Raw genomic sequence first — 26,944 nt, forward strand, 5'->3', positions numbered from 1 at the left:
ATATATTTCCTTTTTTAAAGTGAAAACCATATCTGTCAAAAAAAATGGACACCAAACACCGTTACGACACATCCAGCTTTATTTTTCTCCTGCCAGAAAAGTGCATGAAATACACCGAAAATATTCCAGTCTCTGCTAGCTACCAACAAGAAACACACCACAAAATTATAAACGCTTGAGAACGTGAATTGTTTATATATATTAAGTGACAATGAATTTACAGGCGAAGAAGAAAATTTGGCACTATTATGTGGGTAGAACACGTGTTACACTTTCAGCTGAGATGAGAGCAGAAATGGCTGCACACCACATTTTGGAAACTCTGCATGAGGCTTGAATAAAAAATAATTCTATGCTAAAGTGATATAAATGCAGTATAATCTGAATAGCAAAACAATAGCCTGTAGGTGCTTAAGAATGGAAGTAGGGAACTAGGTAATAACAAAATGGCTGGTCTGATCTCTTCCATATATAACAACATTGGGTTACCTTCTAAAAGGTACATCAAGAAAAACCTATTCTGGCAGAATATGGTTATTGATTATTATGATATGTTCAGGTATATCATCAATGTAAACGGGTTTTGGAGCTATATATGTTTCCCTTATGTATGCCTCCTGTAGGGGGGTTCTCTTTTTAAAGCAGGTGGAGATACAAAGCAGTATTCCATAAAAGACATCAATGTTGCAAACGTGTAGCTGCTAACTAGTGTTTTTAAGTAACTTACAACAGAGCTAATTAACTATATTGATTATTATAAACCACTTTTCTGTGCGATAACAAATACGCTCAGAAAGCAAGGGAAGGCATAGGAAAGCCACCTCATTTATGTGAAGCCATCTCCTCCAGTTTGATGTTTAGTTTCATTCACAACTACATCAAACATTACCTTTTCATCCATAATGTGCCAAGAGGTGATCAAATACCAGCAAAACCGTGTGGCCATTACCACCTTTTTCAAGAAATTCTAATATTGTTACGTATGTGTATCTTTCACTTCATAATCCAAATGCTATTTATGGTCACAAAAGTCATTTGTAAAAAAGTTGTGCAAGATTTTACATTTGGCACATTGGGAATCACCAAAGGATTGCACATTTTCTTTAATTGCTTGATTTTTCTCGGCATCACACAAATCACTGTAAACTTCCTGTCCATGTGTAACTCTGTGTATTTTGACTAATGAAGTTACCATTTTATACTCCCGTTTGGCTCATAGTCAGTTACTACTACGATACTACAATTGTATAAAGCTTTATCTTGTCCCGATAATTGCTGTGCTGCTAATTCACAAATACCAATGAGTAAAACTACTAGGATGGGCTCTAAGCAAAACATTATTGGCTTGCATATGCCTGCACCTCATGTAAACAACGCCATCGATGAAGCTGACTTTGGCAATGATTCAATTTAAAAAAAAATGAAAAAATATTTTGCATGATTGGAGTTTTTTGAGACTCTTACACTGCATGTAACAATTAACATTAAACATGCCTTTGTACAAGGTTGGTTACAAATTAACAATAACAAAGCACAAATAATAGATTTTTTTCATTATTCCAGGTCAAGGTTTTATTTCGTTTGGGTTTTTTCGTTTTTTTCTTAGCTTTCCATCTTCAGTGCGGCAACTTATCTAAGTCAAGCTCAGAATACTGGAAACAGGTATGTAACGTGCATACATTGCCTTTCAGTGCCCCTCAGTTTTGCTTGCCTTGGCGTCATGATTAGAGGAGCCAGAAGAAAGCCAAGGAGACACAGATCGTGAGCTTGTTTGCTTGGCCATGCTGTAGTGGCTGATAACAGTGTAGAATCTTCCTCGTGAGTTGGAGTCTTGTGCTGCATAATATGCATCCAAAGACGAGGGAATGCATCTCTTATGCTGTACAGAGAAAGTACAAATAATAAAAGGTGAGTGGCGATGGTCAAAGCTTGACCTATATAATGCCATATTTTATCATGTGTATCCCCTCTCTATATAAAGTAGAAAGCAGAAGAATGGAATATCTGCTAAAATGACTGATAATGGTGGGGAATGTTGGATGATTTTGTGGAACTAGAGGTTGTAAGAGGTAAAAAAGGGAAAATAGGTAAGGTTCGTGAGGGCAAGTCTGTTATAAGAATTATGCCTTAAGCTAGCCTTAGAAACCAAATGTATTTTTTTTGTATTATACTTCCTGAATGTTACATTATTGTGGCCTGCTACTAGTTGTTAATACAACTAACCACTCATTCAACATTCTTTCTTCAACCTTCTACTGCATCCCATGTCTGTTTTTTCATCTTGCTTTTTTCTATATAAAATATTTTGTCCTTAGAATGTTTGTGTGCTTGATGAGAACTGCTTGTTTTGTTTTGTTTTTGAGTAGTGATTCGCTGTTTAGTTTTTTGTATAAATTAAGCAATACAATGGTAAATGGAACATTTTTATGTGAAACTCATGGAGAGCAGATTTCTACAGGCAACTTGGTAGAAAAATTGGCAGTCGTGTTTACCACCAACCTAAAATTGGCTGGCAAAATACACGTCAGATTTCAGTGCAATCAATAGGTAATTACCCATGGCTGATATCAGTGTGCTAGTATCTGTATTTGTAAGACGGCAGTATGATGAGTGTTATACATACCTTGTACACAAAGCCATCTGGGCAGCTGTGATCATAAGTGAATGCCTTATACACCACAAGGAATACAATGCACGCAAGAAAGGCAAGTGCCAGACTTATTAGGATCGTAACCTGAAAGAGTAAGTGAAAATAGACAGTGAATTAGTGTTTAATTTGTACATAAAACCATTACAGTTTTTTGCACTTCATAACACAAAAAAGAATTGCTGTTTGTGCATTTATTTATTTACAAAACATTTTATGGGCACAGATGGAAGACTGTATTACTATGGCAATGGAAATCTTACAAATGAAAGGGAAATTGACGGCTTCCTCTTGTAGTATAGAGGAATAACAACCTCAAACCATTATTAGGAACCAACTGTTCTTCTGATCTTCCTCCACAAAACATTCCATTTTTCTCTACAAGGTCTTTACATAATGTATTGTGAATTCAAGTATGCATCGCATCTAGATGTTTTCAAAGGAAAAAGCTTTTTAAGAGGTCTATAGAATCTTATGAGTATCTTCGAAAGAGAACCTTAGTACCTCTCTTTCCATTAAGAAGAGGTCATATGTGATTAGAATCAATCTAGAAGCTTTATAACCATGTTACATTCTTATTGTCTATGTTTATCGTTCTTTTTTTTTTTTACAAGAAAAAATAAACTATACAATGCACAAATAAAGCATTCTCTGCAGATTCTTCCACATTATCTGAGCCAAAGACAAATGCAAACTGTATGAACCTGTATTATATACACTACAGGTCAAAGGTTTGGAGTCACTTAGCTTTTTTCATGGAAAATAATGACATTTCTAGCTGTGCTAACATATTTGTAAAAGTATTGAGACACTTGACCATTAAACGAACAGGGACTTTTAGCACAATGCATAGACATTAATACGTAGTTGATCCCCCTCTTTCCAGCTATAACAACTTCCACTCTTCTGGGAAGGCTTTAAACAAAACATTGGAGTGTTTCTGAGGGAATTTTTGACTATTCATCCAGTAGAGCAGGCACTGATGTTGGACGAGAAGGCCTGACTCGTAATCTCTGTTCCAGTTAATCCCAAAGGTGTTTGATGGGGTTGAGGTCAGGGCTCTGTGCGAGCCAGTCAAGTGTTTCCATATCATCCAACCATGTATTTATGGACCTTGCTTGGTATACAGGGGGACAGTCATGCTGGAATAGAAAAGGCACTTCCCCAAACTGATCCGACAAAGTTGGAAGCATAGCATTGTCCAAAATGTCTTGGTATGCTGGAAGTAAGGGCCCCAGCTAAATCCCAGAAAAACGGTCCCATACCATTATCCCTCCACCTCCAGTCAGACAGGTAACGTTCGCCCATCAGACTGCCAAAAAGAGAAACGTGATTTGTCATTCCACAGAAAATGTTTCCACCGCTCCAAAGTCCAGTGGTGGCGTGCTTTACGCTCAATTCAACGTGTGGCATTGTACTTAGTAATGTGAGACTTGCATGAAGCTGCTTGCAAATGGAATTCCATGAAGCTCCAGCTGCACAGTTTTGTGCTGACATTAATGCCAGTGAAAGTTTTTAACTATTCAGCTATGGAATCAGCAGAGCCTCAGCACTTGGTGACCCCGTTCTGTGACTTTATGTGGTCTTCTGCTTTGCAGCTGCTGTTTCTAAATGCTTCCACTTTACAATAACACCACTTACAGTTGACCGTGGAATATCTAGCAGGGATGAAATTTCCCGCATGCCAAACGGATCTATTTACTTAACAGACAAAAAAGACATGTTTATGTGTTAAATTGACAAAACTGCTGTGGTTAGAACTGAAATTTGTACTGGCACTCAAGTTGCTGTCAGGTCCATGAGAGTATAATCTATGATAAAAGTTTGCAAGTTGACAAGTCGAGTTAAAACTCAAGTTGAAGGAAATTTTCAAGTTTTCAACTCTGCTTGCCTATATTTTAAGGGGTAAGAAAAGAAAAGGCATGATGGTCCAAACACACAAAGGCCTTCCACATTTTCTGTAATTGTTATTCCCCTCCTACAAAACCCTTTAATTTTTTCTTTAAACATGGACAGAATAGTGTTCCAGAGGTGTGTCCAGGAAAAGTCCATCCCTATATGAGCATGCATGATCCTAGAGGGCTTGACGGAACCATGTGGGGCGAGCAATATTGTCTGTCCCTTGGTCTTTGGCCTACACGGCCTTATGATTAAATCCCTAATCCATACCACGGACTGTATGTGCATAATACTCTTAATAATGTTCATATCTGAGATTACAGTTTTAATTTTCAATTTACTGCCAGTGGGGTGGACATGATTTCCCTCTGTATACTATGATTTAGGCTATAGTATGAAACAGCTGTTACCAGTCACAATATTCAGTCTAATTAGGCAAATAGAAGAAAACGCATGACACAGCATGCAGTGTATCACCAGATCTCTGACTTTATTTTCAACATTTCAAAAGTGTATTGTTAATTAGGTCAGCAAGGAGTATATTCTTGTAGAGTTTTAAAATAAGGTGCTACACCTTAAAAAATAAAAATAAAAAATATAAAAATACATAAAAATAGATATAAATTGTATATAAAAAATACAAAACATTGCCTTTTTGCAGGTAACTATTTCCCCTCAGAATAACTTGCACTAGATGCCTGCCCATTTCACTTATACCTAGGTAGATACCAATTCAAGCAATTGTTGCCTTAGATTGGAGGTTCCAACCATTTCAAGGCCATCAAGGGAAAAGGTTCTCAGTATCATAACACAAGAGGCGCTTCAAATGGAAAAAAGGCAAAGTGAAGACAAAATGCCCTAAATTATTCAGGTTTACTAGGAACAGTAATTAGCATACAAACTTTACTCCAAACATTATATGTGCACACTCAAAGCCGCACTTGTTTAAACATGGCATCAAACTACATGTCTAATTGTATGCATCAATGACAACTGTTATGTATTATTCATTAAATATAACTATTTCTTCTTAGCCCTATTACAAGGAGAGGGAGGCATTCACCATGAAATATCTAAGACAATACATGTCAATATATAGGTGATGGAGATGTAGTTCTGGACCTGCTCACATGAGCTTGGTGTGTCATGAACATGAAATTATGGTCTGGTTCAAGAAAAATATATCCTCCCTCCTGTTTTCAATAAACATGTGGTGCCGCATCTTGTGATACAAAGCAATAATAGGAAATTCAGCTAACTTGATACATGCATTGCTGGTCATTGGCAAGTGCCCCATATGTACCAGTGCCTTTCAGAACCATCTACTCTAACAAATACTGTATGTAATCAGGGTCGTCTTATCATCAGACCTCAAATAGGTCTGACTATGAGACGACTAAGATCCAGATCCCCCGCAGCTGCAGGGGACCTGGATCCTCCTGTTTGGGGGGTCGTCTTATAATCAAGGTCGTCTTATAATCGAGCAAATATGGTATATTATTTATAGAATATAAACAAATGTTTTATTTACTAAACAAACTCACATATTTTAAACTAAAGTATATCCTACTGTGTTTTTTAATTATTATTATTATTAGTACCACTTAAAAGCATCTTTAAAAAAAAAGTGTCAATCTACCTATTTGCTATGTTATCAAGCTCAATCTACAAAACAAATAACTATGTCCTGGTTGTTTTGTGGTAAACAGTATGTTTTGGTATGTATCACTCAGATGGCCATATAACTAATGGATGTCTATAGAAGACGTTATTATTTAGCTTAATATATTTTTTGAGTAAGGAATAACACCTAAATATCGCATGACTGCCTAGAAATGGCAACCTGCAAAGAACTTAACTTTATTGAAATTATGTGAAACAAAAACAATTTTCTTCAACGCTATACAACATTACTATGTACAACCCTAACGCTATAACGTTCAAATGTATTTCTTTGCGCTTACCCTTTTAAAAAGAGCCGTAACTAACTGGCATCCTCAATGATTAGTTTACCACATTTGGCAGATATACCTTTTTTTTACATAGCTTTAATGATTACTATCTATGTAAGAATACATGTATTTTTATATAATCTAAAATAACTATAGACCTGATTAAAACATCTCCGAAGGTACTGATGTTGGGTGTTGGTTAAATTCACATTTCAAGAGGCAATGGCTACATGTTGTGAATTTAAAAAACAGTCATGATTAAAGTCATAACTTTCACACAACATTCCTAATAAATCTTAAGCAGGGAAAACATATAAAATGACATAGCTCTGTCCATATATAACCCTGTTACTGATATATCTGTTTCGGCTATAGCCTTGGAGGAAATAAGATGCTCTGCATCACTGTACTTTCAAACCAAGAAATGATTACTTTACCCATGAGTGCAGCTTGTATATACCCTTGGCTTAAATCTGTCTGAAATAAGGTGAATTTATTTAATCTCATCTGTCATGAAACCTACTTCTGCTCTCTCACTAACCCATGCATTTATTTTTCATTTGCTGGTATTTCATAAAATAAAAGTTAAAAATGTTTAAGGGCTCCTGTGCAGCTAAGCAGCTGATTCAAATGATAGGTCAAATAAGTGGAAACAGGAGCTTTTAGAATTGAATGTCTTAGTTTGGTGCAGAAAAAAGCAGAATTAGATGCAAAGGTGTGATTTAAGCTAAGGCTATAGACAAGGTTTCACAGGGTCAAAGATCCATAATTACCTTTAGGGTTTGGAATCTCAGTTATTCAATCATTTTCTCAGCATTCAAAGGTGACTAAACTAGTCTATGGACTCAGCTGTCAGTCATTTGAGGTTGCTAATATATGTCATAAGTATAAGAAAGGCCACTGGCAGCAAGCAGAACTTTCACAATCACGAAATTATTTCATACAGACTTTCTCAATATATTTACTAAATTGTGAGAAAATAAAACACTCAATAACCTATTACTCTACCAACACAACCTCGTCTTTATCTCAATACCCCAATAACCACAGGAGGGAAACCTTGATCATTTATGATCCATGGCTATCATTCATAAACTTGGAGGTGGGAACTAGCCATAGCTCATTAATAACAATTGAATTATTTTGAGAGCATCAAAAAATATTCCCCTGAAAGATTCTAAACTTGTTTGCCAACAGGTATAAAACCATACCCCTCAACTCTAACTCTTGCCACCCTAACAAACTTTATATCCTCATAGAGCACAGATCTGTCATTAAAGTGACCTTCCTAAAACAACCATTTAATTTCTTTTTTCTCTGCCCATCTCCAATATCCTTGTCATGTCATGTACTTCTCCACACTAGATGCACCTTTGTTCCCTGCCATCAAGATGTTCCTATGCCTGATGCTCCCCAGTTCCTCACTACTAAAATTTGCCCACAACAGACACTACCCAGTATGACCCACAAATCCTGAATTATGAGCTGACATCTGTTTTCATGAAGGATACTTCATCCATTTTACTGGTACCTAAATATTTCTATTCCACAAACCTTATAATTAATACTTTAGCCACCACAGCCATGGTCGTGTTAATGAAACCACCAAACCAGAAAAAGATAGCCACCAAAAATGTACCACAAATGACACTTTTGGCTAGGCTTATTGTGGCCATAATGGAAGCTATAGTCTTTCTAAAAGATTTTAGGGATTACATCTCGCTATGGTTTGAACTTGAGGGCATCAGGGGATAACTAAAAAATGTTCTTTTGTTACAGATTGATTTTCACTCCTAGTCCCCAAAAGATGCATTGAATGGACCCTGATCGACCTAACTGACAATGCGGCAAAGAAAATCACTAAATCCAACTCACATTTGCAATGTTTTTGAATCCACAAGTTGCTTATGTTTTTCAAATTCCATCAACTTGACTCTTATGTTATGCCAGTGGTAAAGATGAACAAACAAGAAGGTCTTTAGTCCAATTCACTTATATGTTTAATGCTGCAAACCATAATTGTCTGCCAACAACACACAATAGCTGCTTAGTGAATGGACCCATACCTATATTGAATCAAGAGTTTTAAATACAGCATGTAGTAAAATAGTACTATCAGGGTTTATTCACTGGAACTTGGAGTTTTCTTTCAGGCTGTATTAAAAAACTAAAAAAAAACAAAAAAAAACTAATACTAACGATAAAACCATGAGAGGTTTGAGGTATGTACAAAGTTGCATGTGGTAAGTGCTAAGATAAATACCTGCTAGTTTGTAATACCTTCACGTCATGAAAGATTCCAGCGGCTTTGTATTACTGTGATAAATATTGTGTACAAATATTTTTTTTACGCTTGATTGTTTTTCCAAGAAGCTTATGATGGCCATTATTTTTGCCTAACAAGTGAACCCAGCATATTCTGCTGACCCAGCATATTCTGCTGACCCAAAGGAAAATCCAAGCATGGTCATATTTCTGTGCAGATTAACAGCAGTTGCAGAAGAATGTTCATTGCTGAAATACTGTATCAAAGCAAGGGTCGGTAAGGTGCCCAGTGGAGAAGTGGATGTCATTGAAGCTACCTAGGGCGGCTGGACACAAGTATGAAATTCAGACATTCAGAAGAAATCTTGGACACTGGGTAATCATACAAAATGTCAAACAGCTGAGTAGCATATCCCCAAGTACATGCTGTACATATAGCATTTTGACAAAGAATGTATGTTGCTACTTATACGGTAGAAAACAGCCATGGGTATAGACAGAAAAATACTTGCTTTATACATTCTACTGTAAAATTGACAGACGGGATTTGGTATTAAAAAAAAAATCTAGGTAATTGAATTAATATAGCAGATTTCCAGGTACCAGCTGGAAACCTGCACAATTTTTTGCCTTGTTTCACGGTCCTTTGTTCTCAAACGCGTCTTTATCATGCTGGGCCTGCGTGCAGCACGAGAAACGCACAGTAGTACTGGAAGCTATACCCCTGCACCCAGAAACAGCGTAGACAATCAACCATCCCCAGTTAATTGCATAGAATCAATTTATCCAGCTCCGTAGCCAAATCAAAATAAAATGAAGATGAAAGCTGGAGACCGTGTCCATCTTTCCACAGGCATCCCTGTAACTTGAGAAACACATGCATGGATTGCTTCTTTTGATTGGGAATTTAGAAGTCAGTGGTCACAACTCTGTAACATCACAAGATGATAAAGGACAATAGAAGGCCTTTCACTCTCTCTTGAAAAGATAGGGCTCACAAATCAAATATTAATAACTAATATTCTTACATACAACATATGTATATGTGTGTGTGTGCGTGTGTAGGGATTAACAATGCACAATCATTGCAGAGTCATTGCATTAAACAGCCTACAGCGTAAAGGTTAGCGGGCAGAAACACAGGCTACAGACCAGAGATTTAGATGTCCGCTCTAATTCTGCTATGGTTGTGTGAAGCAGCAGTTTCTTTTCTAAAATAAATTGTCTGCAAGTAGGCAGATCTCCAAGGAGTTTACTGGGAAATTAAAACCTTGGTTCTTCCAGACATGATTTTCAAGTCACACTACCCCCATTTTTCTTTCTGATGCATATTATCAAGTAACCACTGTTGTTTTCACTTGGAATGTTCGTGAACGCCGCATGCAAATGTTCCCTTAATGTAGCTTCGTTTTACTTATTTATCAGTCAGCCGTGCTGCTCTCTGCTGCACAATGAATAAAACAAATGCCAGATAGCAAGGGCTTTCTATTATCTGGCGGCTGGAAAGCAATTATGCAGTTTCACTGTAGTATAGCATTTCTCAGCTACGGCCTCTGCCACATTTATCTTAACTGGTTTATGCAAACCCATTGCAACACTGTTTAGACAAAACCATATACAGGCATATTCTTTTTTAGTACATCTATGTGATGTTCCGTGCTGAAAGGAAAAAAATAATTTAAATATTAGTAGTGTGAATCAGGCCCAGTGAATGCTGTAAAAGAGGAGCAGATACAATTCAGGTGGAGAATAACGTGAGGGCGCAATGTGCTTACTGCGATTGGAGACACACATGACATCACACACTTAAGGATGACCCAGCTTAAGGTTCATTTAAAAGTTGCTGTTTATAAACAATTATGACATGTTTTTCCCACTAACCTAACAATGATTCTCAGTCTACTGGCTTTATGGTTTCTCCATAAATACCAAAGGCTGCTTCTAGAGACAGAGCTGCTGTTTGCATACTAAACACATAATGGCAAAGTATCAAATTCATTGCTGTTGATTCTTAACAGAGTTATACAAGATTGATGTCCTGGGTTTTGAAGGACATCATTGACTTTTCTAGAGGAGTGTGCCTCACCTCATTGTGTATGTGGGTTAATGACATAGCACATAGTGTTACATCAAAAAAGCATCAAAAGTCCACAAAAAAACAAAATAGGCCAACCTGAGGTTGTCACTTTGTTGGTTAGAAAATCAGCACTGTTGCCCACATATATGTACCATTAAACCTTAATTTTCTGCATACCAACAGATGTCATACGAACAGTAGCGTACCTAAGGTGGGGGTGCAGTCCACTCATCAAGGGCACCAGCTGCAGGGAAACCAAAGGGGCACCTAACACAGGCGCGTGGTTTACCAGTGTGGCACCAGCACACTGTGTGAGGAAACTCGGCAGTAAACTGTGGGCCTGTGTTATGCTGCCTTCGGGCAGCATAGACATCTGCCCAAGTGCTGCTTGACCGCCCCTCCGACCAGTGAAATCTGCAGGTGAGGTAAGGGAAAGTGTAGTGGCACAAGCAGGCTGCTTCAGGGACAGAGGTGGCACAGGCAGGGTGCTTCGGGGGCAGTGGTGGCACAGGCAGGCTGTTTTAGGGGTGGAGGCCCACCACGTCAATGTCTGGCTTAGTATATAGTAAAAGGGGTTATGCTACACAACCGTCAATGTCTGGCACAATGTATAGTGATGGGGGTTATGCTGTACCACCATCAATGTCTGGCTCAGGATATATCAAAAATAAAGAAGCAGAGGCTCAGCACTCAAATGATAAGGTGAGTTTATTTCACACAGGCAACGTTTCGACACACAGGTCTTTCTCAAGCCTGTGCGTCGAAACGTTGCCTGTGTGAAATAAACTCACCTTATCATTTGAGTGCTGAGCCTCTTCTTCTTTATTTTGGATTTATTGAGGGACTTGGTGGTACCCTGGCTCGTGCACCATTTCACTGCTGAGTGCTGCATTCCAACCTTTCTTTTTGTGGCTCAGTATATAGTGATGGGAGTTATGCTGTACCATACATATTCAGTAAATTATATTTATTTAAATCTTTTTTTTTTTATTTATAAGTTAATTATATTCTCAGATTTCTACTTTTTTTCCAGTTGACAGCCAGTTTACAATTTTGTTAAATAAATATTCTTGCCAACATTAATTTTTCTGTGAGTGTCTTTACATCTGAAAGTGGAGGGGTCACATACAGCCCCCCAGGTGCCAAATACTCTATTTACGCCCTGCATATATAGCACATGGTAATAAAAACGTTAAGAAGAGAAGCCATTTTAATTAAAATAGGACCTTTGGGACACATTGCTTTTGAAGTGGTTGAAAGTGATAAATTACTAAAGTAACCAAGTAGGTTTCAAAAGGATTACAATGCTTTTCACGTAAACACAATACAGACTGCATTGCATAAACACAAAACAAAAACCACAACATTCTGTAACAATCCTGCCAGTAAAATATTCTATAGTCAGAGCAATTGGTAAAATGACCTCAATGCTCAGTTTGTTGTGTTGTTATAGCTAATCTAATATAATGGAGAAGAATAAGAACATACAAATTCTTCTTCCCTAAAACTTAGTCTCAGTGAATGTATAGAGAGCAGAACCTTGTATGTCGAGATCTGTGTGGACAACAAACGTGCAATTATAAAATATCTATATTTTAGGAATAGCAATATGGAAAACTAGCGTTCGTAATCGTAAACCATAAACCCATGTTTATTTTCTGGCACTTTTAGTTTAACCTTTTTCGCACCAGAGGGACTCTCACAACATGACTATAAATATTTGACATTTGCCATTATCATACGTCACGTGACACACGTGTGTTGCTGTGGTAACACTTTCCCTACAGAAAGGCAGCAAGAATAATTGAAGAAAGTGCACTTAAAATACTGCTGCATCAGTTATGAGTGCCCTGGAGGAAGGAAGTAATTAGGAGAAAATGGAGAAATGAAAAATATATGTCCCAACATAATCAGTTATGTCATAAAAATCACTGTTTAGAAGTGTTATAGTCGTTTCAGAAAATATGCACACTAATATTCTTATAAATTTCTGTCTTTGCTGTTTCTGTTTTCTTGTATAAAAGTGTTGACGGTGGAAAGAAAACATCCTTGAAGACAAAAAAAACATCAGATAACCTTAGAGGCATTCTACCACACCGCTTATAGTTACATTTACGCCAGGAGCATATATCTACAACACACACAATCACAAATATGGATAAAACATGTTTATTAGTTTGAAGTAGGTAATTCATGTAGTTACATCATATGTCCATGTTTGAAAATAATACATGTAAACCATGCAGTGTTCCAGGATAGACAACCAAGCAGTTTATTAGATTTTGTTTCTCCAAATTGAGAGCACACTAGATGGCTTAAGCTCAATCCCAAAAGAACAGCCAGAGGCCATAGCCTATGGTTACTGTCATTCAAGCTGATAAATATCCTTTTCCACGCTATACTGTTAGGTTACAGAGGTGTTGCTAAGTGGTGGCAAATGAGGATGAAGCCCCCAGTCTGTGAGTTGAGGGATATGGAAGAATAGGTAAGGTAGAGCAAAGCAAACAATTTTTGCAAAACATGTGCATAGTTTATTTTTGGGGTTATCTCATGATATGGTGGTGAAGATTATGTTAAAGATACTATCACAGCTATTGCATAAGCCCTGCAACACTCTTTTGAAATATACTTCCCGCTTCTACTTTTTGGAATCCCTTTACCTGTTTGAGATTTCCACCCCTCTCTCTTCTCTTCTCTTCTCCAATGCAGTATATATATACGTTAGACCCCTCCTTCTGGGGATAGGGTCTCTACAGCTGTATAGAATTCTGACCAGAGATTTGTCATGTGGAATAACTAACATCATGGTTTTGCTACTTATGCTTCTTGCTATACAACCTTGCATTTTCTGCCATTTTGTTACACTGCCTTTCCAACTTTTAGTCCTCAGGATAATAACACCCAAATCTCTACCATATGTAGTTGCCAACAGCACAGTACTCCTAATACTATATTGTGCCTTTGGAAGTTCCAAGTGCATTATATTGTGTTGATCAACATTCATAGGTATAAGGGGAAGGAAGTGCACAACCAGCAATTAAAACTGGGCATTTGTTCCCCTTCCAAAGTATATAACAGGTGTTGCCCTATAGATCGTTGCTGCTCAGAACTACATCATGGCGGAGGATTCCCTGCCACACCGCTCGGTTAGAACAGCCCTGCCGTGGACTACTACACAGTGGGGACATAGAGACCCACCGCTAGTACTCCAAGGCAGACTGGACTGGCAGGGACCCGGGGGCAAGTGTGACAAATCTACTCATGAATCACATGGTTGTCTGGGCACTGTAGTGCTCAGATGTTTTTGTACGACTCCAAACATGCCCCCAAAACTCCCAGTGTTTATTACAGCATTAGATTCAAACCCTCCCCCTACATAACCCAGACTATAGGATTTATAAGAAATACAATGCTGCTTTGCCTCATTCTGTGCAATTTGTATTTACATTCCAAGCATGTTATTCTTGGTGAGTATTATGTAAAGTAATTACGTAATATCCAGGTAAATTATAATTCCTGTTATTATATGTTTCAGAGACTTTGTTCAAAATTGAATTGTCAGACAATAGATGGCCGCATTTTATAGGTAACTGTACAACTGACATCTCTTGTAGCGGTATAGCGTGCATCTATTATTGTCTGACAATTATCAGATCTCAAAAGGGGAAATAACTATGATGGTTGCTATGTTGCACTAATTGAGAGACAGAGAGAAAGAGAGGGAGAGAGGTAATAGACTAAAGAGAGGGATACACACATATTGAGAGAATCAATATTCTCAAGACTCCAATGTGGACTCCAATTAGGATGTTAGCTAAAAAGCCCAAGCATCTTGATGTAAGAGCTTAGCACCCTGTATATATTTTAATTAATTGTAAGCATTGTAAATGCTCCACAAATAATATGCTTATAGACAGCTTAGTTAGCTTGGAATTTATACATACTAGAATGAATGTGCCAACATTAGGTGTTCTTTCTGTACATAACTGTTTCATTAGTAACCCTTACATACATGACTCCTGTGAATATTAATCTCACTGCAAAGGAATTTGCAATGGCTCATCACCCTTTATGTGTGTAGACCATGAAGCAATCCACTTAGGCAGTAGATAAGTAGCCACCTGCTTCTTGAGTAGAGCATACAAATTTTTAATGGAGTATGCCTTATTGTGGGCCCTTTTTATCACTTAATCCAGTAAATTAAGCCAGACTTGGCCATCAAAATATTTGATGACATGTATGATATAACTCCTAGCTGACATATATTGGAGGATTGACATGTTTAAAGTAGGGAACTGGTGTTTACAGATTTGGTATGAATGCATGGTTTTATTTGATTTGTCGAGAAAGGCCCCAATGGTGTAGAAGGTCTGGAGCGACTCGTGTGCTCTACATTCATTAAGTGAGGGTTACCTGTCCATTAACGGAAGAGTGACCACTGCCGATTGAGGACCAGTTTAAGTCTTAATTGCTACCATGTCCATAATTCATCACATTATAATGAAGGCTTGCATCAACAAAACATCATATTAAAGAAATAGTCATATGTTTTCTTCCATGAATGTCAATAAAGAAAAGTCTCTGCAGCCTCTTATAATATGTAAAATTACATACACTGTACCCTCAGCAGCTTGGCTCCTACCTCTTATATAAACTAGTATAAGCCTGCGTTTCAGACAAGTGTTCCTTTCACTAGATGTGCTACCATATTGAAGTAAATGTTTTCGATTCGATTTCGATATCGATTTCGATATCACAGGTATTAGAGTGCTTAGAGGCCCCTGCACCAAATCCCCTTTTTCTAAAAATGTTTGGTTTGTATTGGTTTGTTCAATAATTCTGCTTGACTGGCATTAGCCTGCTGATCACTGGTATAAATATTCTGACCACAGCTGCTTATAATGCCTGTGCATTGATACATATAACCCAACTCTTTTTTTTTTTGGGGAAAGACACAGTTTCATTGATCTTTCCAGTTATACAGCGTGTCACGAAAATAGCTATTTCGATAACAGGGTAAAACAAAGAAAAAAATTTGATGAAATAATCCTGTGACGTTTCTTTACTTAGCATAGAATTTGATGGCAGATAATACCATTTAGACCATCTAGTCTGCCCATTTCATTAATTGGGCAGACTAATCTTGCCAGGTTCAAGATGGCTTTAAGCCTATTCCATGCATGTTTAAATTCCATTACTGTTTTAGCCTCTGCAGCTTCTAATACGGGCTGTTCCATTTATCTACCACAAAATCTCTGTGCATTACATCTAAACCTCCGACCTTCTAGTATTAGACTATGACCTCTTGTTCTAACATTTCTTCTCCTTGAATTGAACTTCCCCCATTTTTTAACTCCCTTTAAGTATTTGAAAGCTTATATCATATCTTCCCTTTCCTCCAAGTTATACATATTGAGTTCCCTTAGTCTTTCCTGATAATTTTGATCCCGGAAACTATTCACTTTTTTTGTTGCTCTCCTCTGAACTCTCTCCCTAAAATGTTAATATCCTTCTGGAGATGGGGTCTCCAGAACTGTACAGTATCAGAACCACCTCCCTAACCCTGCTACTAATGCCTCTAGCTCTACAACCCAGCACTCTGTTTACTTTTTCTGATTGTCTGCTTACCATTAAATACTCAAAATTCCTCTCTTCTGTTGTCACTGACAGAACAGTGCTCTGAATACTATATTCTGCCTTTTTACACCCCAAGTGCATTATCTTACATTTATCAACATTAAACTGCAGCTGCCACAGTCTACAACATTCGTCTATGTTACTTAAATTACTGGCCATTAACTGCATTAATGACAACAAATTACCTGTTTAAAAGAAAATTACCACCTGCATCAGGAAGCAATTCATAACTTCAGAACATATTAATGGAGACTGCTCATTGTTTGTTACTGCTCTAAAATAATTAAATTATAAGTAGCAGAAATCAATTAAAGTCTAGCAAGCAGCTTTTGTACTATGTAAAGTGTGGGTTCTTATTCAGATTGCATGACCTTCACATAATACAGCTTGATTTAATTTTATAGTTTTTACACAGATTGATAAATCAGTGGGAGACTTCTATTGTTTACTACAAGGTATTTGGCTAAGATCACAACATCTGTTAGCAGGGTGTAAGGGTTGGGGGCTATCAAAAATGAGCTCTTTCTCTCCCCTTGCAAGATGTGTTGAGGGGTCCTCCTCTTCATGCATGTATTCTGTTTCAGCTGTAGACAAGTGTGGTTTTATGAAATACTCACTTATGTGTGGTTATATTAAGGAGTAAATGAAGCTAAAAATATTATAGCAAACATCTAGTATGCGCCAAATTACAGAAGCCATTAGTAGCAGATTTAACTAGTGCCAGCTTTAAATGTTCTACTTACTTACCAAAAAGAAATATATTGTGATGCATGGACAGAATGTCCGTGCACTCCCTGTTGATTTCTAAGAACAGGTCAGAGTTTTGGATGTAGTGTAAGGAAGTGTTACTTTACTAAGATGGTGGTAGAAGTGGTAAATGCTAATGTAGTGTAGGCATTTAAACATTCATGGCAAGGCATAAAGCTATTCTGAGCCTAAAACAAGACCAAGTCTGAGTCCTTACACAAGGAAAAAAAGGCAGACTAGATGGGTTGGTTCTTATCTCCCATCATATGGTAGGTTTCTATGACTAATCCTGCTTATCTACATGTATCTACATGTAGAGTCAGTCATAGCTCAATATTCAGACATAAACCAGGGCAAGAATATTGCCTTTACAAATTACCAGCAAAAAAATTGTACAGTATCTCCAAATGCTACTACCCAGGGCCGGCCTTTGGGGTGTGCGACCTGTGCGACCGCACAGGGCGCCACACTCCAGGGGGCGCCGCCGCCGCCGCCGCCACGGGGTCCTCCGCCGCCGCCACGGGGTCCTCCGCCGCCGCCGCGGGGTCCTCCTCCGCTGCCGCTGCCGCCGCCGCGGGGTCCTCCTCCGCTGCCGCCCCCTCTGCACCTAAATGAAAACGTTGTTTTTTTTGTTGTTGGTTTTTTTAACTTTATTTAATAACCTCCATGTTAAATAAAGTTTTTTTTAACTTTATTTAACATGGAGGATGTTAAATAAAGTTAAAAAAACCAACAACAAAAAAAACAACGTTTTCATTTAGGTGCAGCGGGGGCGGCGGAGGAGGAGGACCCCGCGGCGGCGGCAGCGGAGGAGGACCCCGCGGCGGCGGTGGCAGCGGAGGACCCCGCGGCGGCGGAGGACCCCGTGGCGGCGGCGGCAGCAGCGGCGGCGGTGGAGGACCCGGCGGCGGCGCCCCCTGGAGTGTGGCGCCCTGTGCGGTTTGAAGGGGCAGAGGGGGGGGTAGTTTGAAGGGGCAGAGGGGGGGGTAGTTTGAAGGGGCAGAGGGGAGTAGTTTGAAGGGGCAGGGGGGTAGTTTGAAGGCACAGGGGGGGTAGTTTGATGGGGCAGAGGGGGGGTAGTGAGGGGGGGCGCCAGAGGAGTAGTTCGCACAGGGCGCCGGAACACCTAAGGCCGGCTCTGCTACTACCTGTTCTATAAAGCGCCAAACCCAAATGCTAACCATTAGACTGTCATCCATAACAACCAACGCAAAGGTAAATTATAGGAATTAACACTTTCATCTGTAAATATTAAAGCTATTTCAACATCACCTAACCTGTAGATGTAATCCAACAAAATAATTATTTACACAGTATTTTACCCGTATTTCTGCATTACATATTTTGATTTATACAATGTTGCAGAACAAAGGGCCAAAATATATAGTGAGAAGATTTGCAAAAAAAATTTGACGTGATTACAATAAATAACAATATTTAACATTCTTATTTCTTGTGGGCACTGTTTGCACTATAAACTAAACAGATTTCTTAAGCAAAATCTGAGGATATTTTATGTAGGAAGACAGAATGGGTAATGTTCAAGAGTACAAATGCTTGATGGATATTTTTATATTTATATTTATATTTATATATTATTGCCCATGGAAGTCATGGCATTTTAACCATTTAAAGCTTGCCCCTGGTTATTTTAAATATTGGACATTTAGGCAAAATATAAGTTCAGGGTACATTTATAGGACAGATGATTTCAAGGGGAGAACACTCAACTGGTCACCCTATTGTGAACATTTGATAAAATACAGTTTAAATACAAACATTTGAAATATTCACATTTTTATAAAAACAGCCAGGACATGCCAGACAGGATATCTAGTATTGCATGTACAGTTATACTGTAGCCATTGAGGAGCAGTACATTATTGTATTCACTGAGGATGCTGCATTATACTGGAAGTGAGAAATCTTATCCTACTAAACAACTACCACCTAAATAATCTAACTATCCATTATCGCATTCACGAAATATGGAAGTATACATATGATTGTGAGTATAACTAACATGGCCTGTTGGGTAAAAACTGGGCTTTTCCCAATCCCTGACAGATTTCCTCATACTTTCACCATTCCTATTTTGTAAACCAAGAGATCAAGGGGTTATATAAGATTGAATGAGCCAGTTTGAGAGAGTCTGCTCCTTAGTTTCATTAGCTTTTATGAGAGAAGATCTAGAAGAGAATCATCTCGTCTAGTCCCACTACGCATCTGCTAGTCGGTTAGTAATAACCATGCACAGGCACCATGGGCAGCCTACCAGCTTTTCCTTCTGTCTTTCTCATGTATCTGGTACTCAAATGGTTAATAAAATAGCAACAAAAAAAGAAAAAAAGCACATCATAACACAATATCTGACAACCTCCTCAATAGAAAGCTAAAAAGAATATTAGATTTTACTGACCTTTAACCTTTCAGTCACTCCATCAGTGAAGCTTACAGTGAACTCCGCAATTTTTGGGACTCTGATTTTCCCCTTGTTCTTTTGTTCAGATTGGTATTCTGTCCTTGTTTTTACCACCACCTAAAACAATTGAAAGTTTAAGGTTTTTATGTATATGTACAAAATATAAGATCCATAGAGAGGGACAGTTAAAAAGGTAAAACTACAGAAAATGTATTATATATATATTAATATTGTACACCTTGATGGTTACAAAATGCACATCATATTGTTTCTTGAAGACCAAGGTGCCATGCTTCTGTATGCTAAATGGTGAAGACGTAAGGCTAATACTATGCCAGATTAAGGTCACTCCTTTAACCAAAAGGACAGCAAGAGGGCCAGATCATGTAGGTCCCTTGGGCCAACGGCCAACACATAAATTAATATGTTACTGTCTCTAAACCTGGAAGCCAGACAAAACTTAAACCCTGCAACAAACGTCCTATAACCTGAATGCTATTAGAAGCCAAAAACACCCACATGAATTGGAAGTTGGAATATATGAACACAGAATGTACTAAATAAAAAGATACATTCACAATTTGAAACATCGCTCATCTAGATATTTATATTTCTCACAACCAATAGGTAGCACTGATGATAGATTTCAGTTTCACACGTTCAAATGAGGCATATTATTTTATGTGCCAAGGAATTAGAAGCACATAATACATAGTCATACGAAATTCAGTTACAAATATGTTGCACAAAAACATGTATACATTATATAACAGCCAGGGTAAATGAATGCATAGTTGTTTTATACTAACAGGTCAATGTCCTTTCTATGACTTTATCTGTTATTGCTTCATATGGAAAGTCCTTCTGTGGAACTTTAGAATAATACATTCTAAAACAGTTATGCTTCCATTTAAGAGACCATTAAGAGAGACCATTAAGCTTAATTATAAAAAAATATACATTAAAGGCTATTCTAGTACATATGTGTTCTCTGATTCACTACTTTTAAAAATTGATTTTGTAATGGTTATCTGTGATTTATGTCACCTGAAAAATTAAAATAAAAAATATTAAAAGAAACTAGTGCCAGCTTTGAGTTTTTCCACAGGGCCCAACCTTACTCACGAATGTTTTCGAGTAGTTAGTATTGGTAAATATGCACTGATATGGAGGACCACCCAAAACCCCATGTCATACGACCTTTAAAAAATTGTTTAAACCCAGCTAAAGCGGTTTTATAGAAACACTTTGTAACTGTTTTTGTATCCGAGGTAACATCCTGTGTGAAGAGGAGATATCTACTGTAAGGGAGAAGTTCACTTGTAAAAGCCATTGACCCTTGAAGGTTAAGCCAGAGTTTGTGCAACAACTAAAAATTAGCTGCATTTGGTGGGAGGTGAAAAGCAAATTGAATGGAACAGTTCAATTTGAAACAGCCATTGTTTAAAAAGAGTGGTGCATAGTAAAAATTGGGATCCAAGTCAGGTCAAATAACAAATAACTACAGGAAATAACTAATCAATCGTGCAGACTAGGCCGTAAGGACAGGGTTTTGAAATGATGCTCAAATACACAACCACAACAGAATTACCTATAGTGTATCTCGTAAGTGTAACCATCTTTGCAAAGAGTGACATGAGGCCTACATGTTTGTCTGCAAAAATGCCACAGGCCATTCTGAATGATGAAGGTACAAGAAAAGGTGTGCTGACAGAAAGGGGACCACATCACTGTAAGTAATAAAGTCACACTACCATACTGTGTAGACAGAAAACCAGCCAGTTTTTCAACATGTAAAATGCACCTTAAATGCGTATTACATTTCAATGAAAAGTCTGGGCCCAGAAATTGTAATTTTATTTTTTTATAAAATGTTGGAGTCATTTTACATCAATTCCAGTGCATTTTCTGCGCTTGCCGGAGTCCATTTTGCATAAACTATAACCAATTTGGCTGCATGAACATCAGTCCATGAATTATCTATTGTTTAGTGGGTCCAAAACTAAATGTTTGCTCCTAAACCGCTTCAGATTTGCCTTGATAGGCATGGCCATTAGTATCTTGACCAGAAGCAGGTTTGTCATTGGGATAGTTTGTGTTCTGGATTCTTACATAAATGACATTGTTTTAAGACAAAAACACTACTGCTAACTAACTTTGATCATATTGATAACATTACAAATCCATAATTAACCTACAATAAGAAGAAAATGTACAGTGATATATAACCTCTGCCACATTCTGTGCCATTCTGTTTTTAAGCTTACTAAATGTCATTAAGGAAGAATATCATAATGAGGTGGGGCAAAAGTCTTAGGAATTAATATAAACAGTGAGCCACCATAGAGCATATGAGGCACCATAATTTTAGCCAACAGTAGAACAATTCAATAAACCATTAATACAAGAAAGATATTACAGTTTTTCCTAATGGTGAAAATTACTCTTCTTCAAAGCCAAATAAGCACTGAAAGTGGCTGACTATAAATAAAGGAAAGTACCACAAGTATGAAGTCATCCTGGTTTGATGCATAACACCTTACCAGTTAATGGTTTTTGGTGAATAGTTAATGGATATTAATGGGCATTAATATGGTGCTCTAAAGATGTATTTGGCCCCTTGCTGATTTCTTCAATGCTTGCTTATTTGTCAAATTTAAGTGTTTCAGATCATCCAGCTAATGTAAGTATAAGACAAAGACAATGTCTTTGGATGTAATAATAATCATTTAATTTGGTGAAGGTAAAGAGTTAATTAAACCTATATTACCCAAGTGAAAAAGTAATTGCCCCCTTAATCTAATAACTGGCTGTGCCATCCTTGGCAGCAATAACTGCAATTAAATGTTTGCAATAATTGAGGAGTTTGTTTTTATTCAGCCACATTGTCTGGTTTTCGAGCATGAACTGTCTTTTGAAGGTCGTGTAACAACAGCTCAAACTGATTTAAAATCACAACCTTAACTAGGTCACTCCAAAACCTTAATTTTATTTCTTTTGACCAATTCATAGGTGGACTTTATTTTATGAACTGATGGCAGGACATTCTTCTTCAGGATTTTCAGGTGGAGAGCAGAGTTCATTCTTCCATCAATTATGGCAAGTCACCCAGCAAGGCAGCACAAGAGCATCACACTACCACCACTATCTTTGACTGTTGGTATGATGTTCTTTTTGTGGAATATTGTGATAGCTTCATACCAGATGTAAGGGGACCCAGGTCTTCCAAATGGTTCCACTATTGACCCATCAGTCCACAGTATTTATCCCAAAAGTCTTGGGAGTCATCAAGATGTTTCTTGGCAAATGTGAGCTTTTGTGTTCTTGTTCATCACAGTGGTTATCACTTTGCAACTCATTCATGAATGCCACTTTCCACAGTGTCTTTCTTATTGGGAAATTCTAAACACTGACCTTGACTGAGGCATGTGAGGCCTGCAGTTCTTTATCTGTTAGTCTGGGTTCTTTTGTGACCTCCTGTATTAGTAGTCTATGTGCTCTTGATTAATTTTGGTAGGTCGGAGACTCCTGGGCAGCTTCACCACTGTTTCATATTTTCTCAATTTGTAGTAATGGCTCTCATTGTGGTTCACTGGAGTCCCAGAGCCATAGAAATGGTTTTGTAACCCTTTCTAGACTGATAGATGTCAACCACTTTGTTCTTGAATTTCTTTAGATTACGGTATCATTTGCTGCTTTTTGAGACCTTTTAGCCTACTTCACTTTGCAAGACACGTTCTATTCGATTGATGTTTCAATTCAACTGGACTGGCAGTGATCATTCGTGTCTAATGAAATTGAACCTAATTATCAATTACATTTGGTTAATTGGTTGATTTAGTAACTAAGGGGGAAATTACTTTTTCACTGGAGCCAGGTAGGTTTGGATAACGTTTTTCTTCTATACACAAAATCATCATTTAAAAACTGCATGTTATTGTATTGATGGTTGGATGGTCTGAGACATTTAATGTGACAAATATGCAAAAACAGAAAGAAATCGGGAAGGGGCAAATACTTTTTCACAGCACTGTACAAGAAAAAAGTTAAGTGCTACATGGTTGTTCTGCAGTTGGCTTTAACACATCCTTTCCAAATTGAGAGATGCATGGAGAAATACAGGCTGCACTTTCTAAGCAGCGCTATGAGATATGAGTATTTGGCTTCTTCAAATACAATATGCTTTGAAGTCACATAATTAAAAGTTACCTATCATAAGTAAGTATATAAAATGATGAATCCATGTTTCAAAACTACAAATGACAATTTAAAATTAATTTGATGATTGCCTCAGATAATTTAGCAATTTTGTCTCTACAATTCTGTTATTAAATGTAATTTATGGTATTGAGTATGGCAATATGTATAAATATAGCATATATATATATATATATATATATACATATATATATAGCATAAATATAGCATATATATATATATATATATATATATATATATATATATATTCATGTTTTTGAAGGATTTATAACATCTGTTGCTACTAAAATCATTTGACCAAAATAAAATTCTGCTTCAAGAATGAGGTAAAGAGCAATTACTGCCAAAAACCGCTCTGCCTGTGCAGACAAGACTATTGTGTTGGAGCCAACAAAGGTGTGAAACAAATGAACCATAAATAATGGCATTCATTTGAATCATTTTCTATTGCAGGAATTCATCCCAGAAACAGGCAGTGCTGCAGACATGCGCTCGTGTTATGCTGCCGTTAGTATCAATAATTATTTCGTTTTTATATGTTAAAAATAATGTATTTTGAAATAGTCCCTGATGATTATGCCAGAAATATTAGACATACCTTAATATAGATAATCATGATTTCATTTATTTAAGGGCAAGAACAACAAAAAACTATTGTTTTTTTTATCTCAATTCATTAATTCCTTTATGCTTCAATACTATTAGCATAGAGGGGTGTGCCGTTCTCTCAAAGGCTTAACACCCAATAGGTTCAAAAAGATGAAATTCTTTTCAAGCAAATCTAAATGAACATTTTAGTAGATCTTAATAATACAGATATTGTATATCCCGGTATATAACTTTTTTTCAAATATGACAAATGTGCCCCAGTATCGCGAATACATGTACTAAACTAAAGAATATTCACAGCAGGTTAACATATTTCTTTTTCTTATGCAATATCTGACATCACATGGACTTCTCTACTTGCTTATGGCGTTAAAGCTCTCAGTCATTTGTAATATCCATATTTAAGTCTATTACTAAAGTATTTTAGCCAATACATATGTTGGTTTACAAAAAAAATGGTGTTTGGGATAGAAGCTTTTTTGGAAACCAGAACAATGTATTTTGCTAATATAAAGACAGCATGAAAGGTATAGATTGTTCAATATAAAGGGGTCACTTGGGAATTTAGCAAAAAAAAAATGTCTAGACCTTTGCTTTCAGAACATCCTGTAGAAGATTTACCTTTTCGGGGGCAGGGAACTGCAGATGATTTACATCCAAGGGTGTGATCAAAGGAACCGTCTGAAATCCATCTTCACCAGAAGGATCCTTGCTGTTCTTATCACTCAGATTACTCCCCAGCTTCACCATTCTTTCTCCTTACTTCCCAAACCTCAAAATAACGACGATCTGCTGTTAAACAGAAACACAAAGGTAAATGATGGCTGAGTTATCCTGTGTTATGATCACTACCAAGATTTTTCCATAAGCTTCCACTACTGATGTACAGCAGACCTCTGCACTTCATCTGCATCTATTGTTCTGACGGCAACCTGGAGCATAATTGAAAATGGTGTATCCATATAACTAAACCTACTGGCTGTATATATCTGCGGCATGCATCATATAGACAGGTCATCTTCATTCCTTCTAGGACTGTCAGCATAACATTGTTAATAGAAGGGATGGGGATCAAGCCATACACACGGGTACTCACCGTTAAGTACGCACGGTTAGTGGCCAGGCTAGCGGAGATGAGCCGGGTGCTGTCTGTGGTGCTGAAGCGAACAGCGTTTTCAAAGATCGGCTTTTTCTAAGAGATACTGAAGGCGACTAAGTGCGCTTTTTGCAGCTCAGCGCTCCTGCGGCACTATGGCTGGAGCTACTACCCTGATGATCTCTCGCTAGCGCCACCTGGTGTCACAAGTATAGAATAACAGATTCGTCTAGGAATATTCCTTTAGCCGCAAGATCTTTCTTAACCAGCGATGCCTCCTACCGGATAATGAGAGAGACGTGAGAGGGAGTTAATCATTAATTTGCCTTTGTATAACTATGACAGACATTCTGATTTCATGAATCAAAAGTATTAACTGATTAGGCTGCTTATGCCACTGGGGAGCAATATGTAGACAATAACACACGCTAATAAAACCATAAACAGCTTATTTCCCGAGAAACTGTGAAAAAAATATGTCGTTTCCTTGGAGACCACATTAAAAGCAGTCCAAGCGATCTGACAGAAAAGGGGTGAATTATTAGTTCATTGTTAGTTAAAGGACTGCTTTCAATGCAGTAGCAAGTGAATGTTATAGGGAGGAAGAGTATGTTCCAGTCATCAGTCTTTTCTGAGACGTATTCTCTCTTTTCATTCAACCTGGTTAAAACAGTAATAATAATAATAATAATAATAATAATAATAATAATAATACTTTGAAAGTTGTACTTTAATGCTGAGAAACAGCTCTCTACACTATGTATGCAAAGTAGAATACGGGCTAAGTCCATATAAATGGGTCCCTTACATTATATTAACTATATGCTACAGTTTATATATATATATATAAGTAATAGTAATAATACATGACTTCTATTAGCTTTATGAGTAGAACCAGGGATAAATAGGTAAAAGTGGCAGTAACATGCTCATGAGTATGATTATAAGGAGGCTTAGGATCATTAATCCAGGGAAGAAGCTATGGAGAACTAGCCGATGTTGGAATAATTATATTTATATTATATTTATAAAATATTTGCATTAGTATGACAGCAAACGGTTGTTTATTAAGATTACACAATTATATTCTATAATTAGGTTGCGATGGGCTAATTTACTTCAACATTTATTCTAAACCACCCTGCTTCAGTTTTTAATAACTCGAATCCTAACACATCCCTCTATTATCATGAGTCTGAAAGAGTAGCCACAAAACTAGCAAAAGGTTAGTATGATTAAGCCTTGGAACAAAATATCTCTTTTCCATGCTATTTTTTGGATTTTATGGTTTTCGTTCGCTGATTATTTGCATTACTGGACAAGGCAAGGTATGCAGTTTCAAACATTTACATTTTTTTTTAATTATTTGTATGGT

At 37.4% G+C, this 26,944-nt stretch overlaps 1 protein-coding gene across 2 annotated transcripts; it reads right to left on the minus strand.

The window, feature by feature from the left end:
* Positions 1-61: 61 nt before the first annotated feature.
* Positions 62-25,716, minus strand: NSG2 (neuronal vesicle trafficking associated 2). 2 transcript variants are annotated; one of them, XM_053462518.1, is made up of 5 exons: positions 25,570-25,716; positions 25,095-25,262; positions 19,644-19,763; positions 2,624-2,734; positions 62-1,879 (listed from the first exon to the last, which is right to left on the minus strand). In XM_053462518.1, the coding sequence occupies exons 2-5, from the start codon at positions 25,221-25,223 to the stop codon at positions 1,688-1,690; spliced, it is 552 nt and encodes a 183-aa protein (XP_053318493.1). In that variant the 5' UTR covers positions 25,224-25,262; positions 25,570-25,716; the 3' UTR covers positions 62-1,687. The 2 variants fall into 2 exon arrangements, with proteins under 2 accessions (XP_053318493.1, XP_053318492.1); XM_053462517.1 differs by having other exon boundaries at positions 25,095-25,265; positions 25,570-25,711.
* Positions 25,717-26,944: the final 1,228 nt, after the last annotated feature.

The sequence above is a fragment of the Spea bombifrons genome, chromosome 4 (genome assembly GCF_027358695.1).
Source record: "Spea bombifrons isolate aSpeBom1 chromosome 4, aSpeBom1.2.pri, whole genome shotgun sequence".
In the NCBI taxonomy this organism is placed as follows: Eukaryota; Metazoa; Chordata; class Amphibia; order Anura; family Pelobatidae; genus Spea; species Spea bombifrons.

Excerpts from the sequence above, each read along its gene's own strand:
- NSG2 (XM_053462518.1), bottom strand. The coding sequence starts at position 25,223 with ATGGTGAAGCTGGGGAGTAATCTGAGTGATAAGAACAGCAAGGATCCT. Across the intron at positions 2,735-19,643 it reads GAGTGACTGAAAGGTTAAAG|GTTACGATCCTAATAAGTCT; the intron begins GTCAGTAAAATC and ends TTACTCTTTCAG. Across the intron at positions 1,880-2,623 it reads CAGATGGCTTTGTGTACAAG|CATAAGAGATGCATTCCCTC; the intron begins GTATGTATAACA and ends TTCTCTGTACAG.